At 49.7% G+C, this 1,564-nt stretch overlaps 1 protein-coding gene across 1 annotated transcript in view; it reads right to left on the bottom strand.

The window, feature by feature from the left end:
- Window positions 1–386: 386 nt before the first annotated feature.
- The window catches only part of LOC103601818 (nodal modulator 1), a 58,160-nt gene continuing 56,982 nt past the window's right edge, over window positions 387–1,564 (bottom strand). The window contains exons 30-31 of the mRNA XM_008586232.1: window positions 1,352–1,444; window positions 387–850 (exon numbers count right to left, since the gene is read on the bottom strand). Coding sequence (XP_008584454.1) covers window positions 719–850; window positions 1,352–1,444 — 225 coding nt within the window. The 3' untranslated portion in view covers window positions 387–718. The remainder of the gene's footprint in view (window positions 851–1,351; window positions 1,445–1,564) is intronic.

The following is a 1,564-nucleotide window of genomic DNA, read 5'->3' as shown; positions in this document are numbered from 1 at the left end:
GGAGCTGGAGCTGAGTGACCGTACCCCTTTAGATGGAGTAGGCACTCTTCAGTTTGCCACAGTCCCCACGATCCCCTATTTTACATCACTGAGGCTGGAAGACAGCTGCCATGACCCCATCTCAGCTATGCTGGCCTTTTTCCTGCTCTAGCCCATTTCACTCAGGACTCCTACCTGCTCTGTATGCATCTCGACTTATGACCCCAGCATTATGACAACGTCCTCCAAGAAATACCTCTGACATGAGCTACAACACAAATGAATGGGCCATTTATTGATTTTACCTCCTACCATATCCTCCTAGTAGTGGATAAAGATTGCTGCAGTTTCCAACAGGGATCTCAAAAGCCGAGGGGACTTGGGAGAAAAGATAAACCCAAAAGGTCTTTCATTACAGAACCAAATGCCATTTTACTGGAATTCTTCTTGCAAATGAATGCTGAAGATTAAAAATTACATTCTCACACCGCCGGCACAGCTTAAATACTTCTTTGACAAAAATAATAATAATAAATTATCTTCGACTCAGAGAATAAATTGTGTTCAGCAGGGTGACAGGAGGGTCCATTCATTGCATTGCTCCAGGGGCCATTTGGGGAGAGGACAGGGCCGACAGCACAGGCTGATGGTGGTCGACACATGCTCTGCACCCACACACGGTGCAGCCCCCTGGTTGTGGCCTGTCCCGAGCGAGACTGTGACCATCCCCTCTTCCTCCTCACGTCCGCCTCGTCTTCTGTTTCTTGGCTTGTCTCTTTGCATCTTCTGGACCACTGTTGTCACAGGCTGCCTGGCCAAGAGCTCGGACTCCCTGCAGTCGACTCGTCAACTGCAACAGCAAGGGAATGAGCTGGAAAGAGAGCGACAATGTGAGAAAGAAAGACGCCAGGAGGAGACTTCTGCCCACATGGACAGCTGAGTCTCACTTGTCAACATCCCTTCAGCTTCAGGCATGGTCGGCATCTGCCAGATGCTCATGGGTGGACTTCGGCTCAAAGGCAGGCTTTTGTCTCCAGGGTCCCCAGAGACAGGCTGGCCTCTATCTGGGAGCAACACAAGCTTAGAAATATTTCAGGTTTAAGGATTAGAAGAGATGCTTCTAGAGGTTTACAGACTTGAAAGGAGGCCAAGGGACTAGACTTGAGGCTTTTGCCGTCCCTTCCAACTCCAAATTTGTAATTTCTCTAACAGTGAACACCCTTCCCTGTCACTCCCATAGCTATGAGACTAGACTTGAGGCTTTTGCCGTCCCTTCCGACTCCAAATTTGTAATTTCTCTAACAGTGAACACCCTTCCCTGTCACTCCCATAGCTATGAGGACTCATTCCCCCAATGCACCTGGCTTCCTACCTTGTCGTGGTTGTAACCCGCCAGCAGTACCAGCAACGTCAGTGGCAGGGCAATGTATGACCCTTGCGCGATGTCCTGCTCAGGCAGCTTCCTCTGCAGACACCAAGAACACCAGGACTCCTCAGTAACTTCTCACATTTACCCATCACCCATGACTATCTACAGCCATGACCCACCCAGCCTTCCAAACTGGCTACCCAAGGATCCTTCTTT

The sequence above is a fragment of the Galeopterus variegatus genome, unplaced genomic scaffold (genome assembly GCF_000696425.1).
Source record: "Galeopterus variegatus unplaced genomic scaffold, G_variegatus-3.0.2 Scaffold3892, whole genome shotgun sequence".
NCBI classification, from domain to species: Eukaryota; Metazoa; Chordata; class Mammalia; order Dermoptera; family Cynocephalidae; genus Galeopterus; species Galeopterus variegatus.
This window is presented reverse-complemented; position numbering and strand designations above follow the sequence as displayed.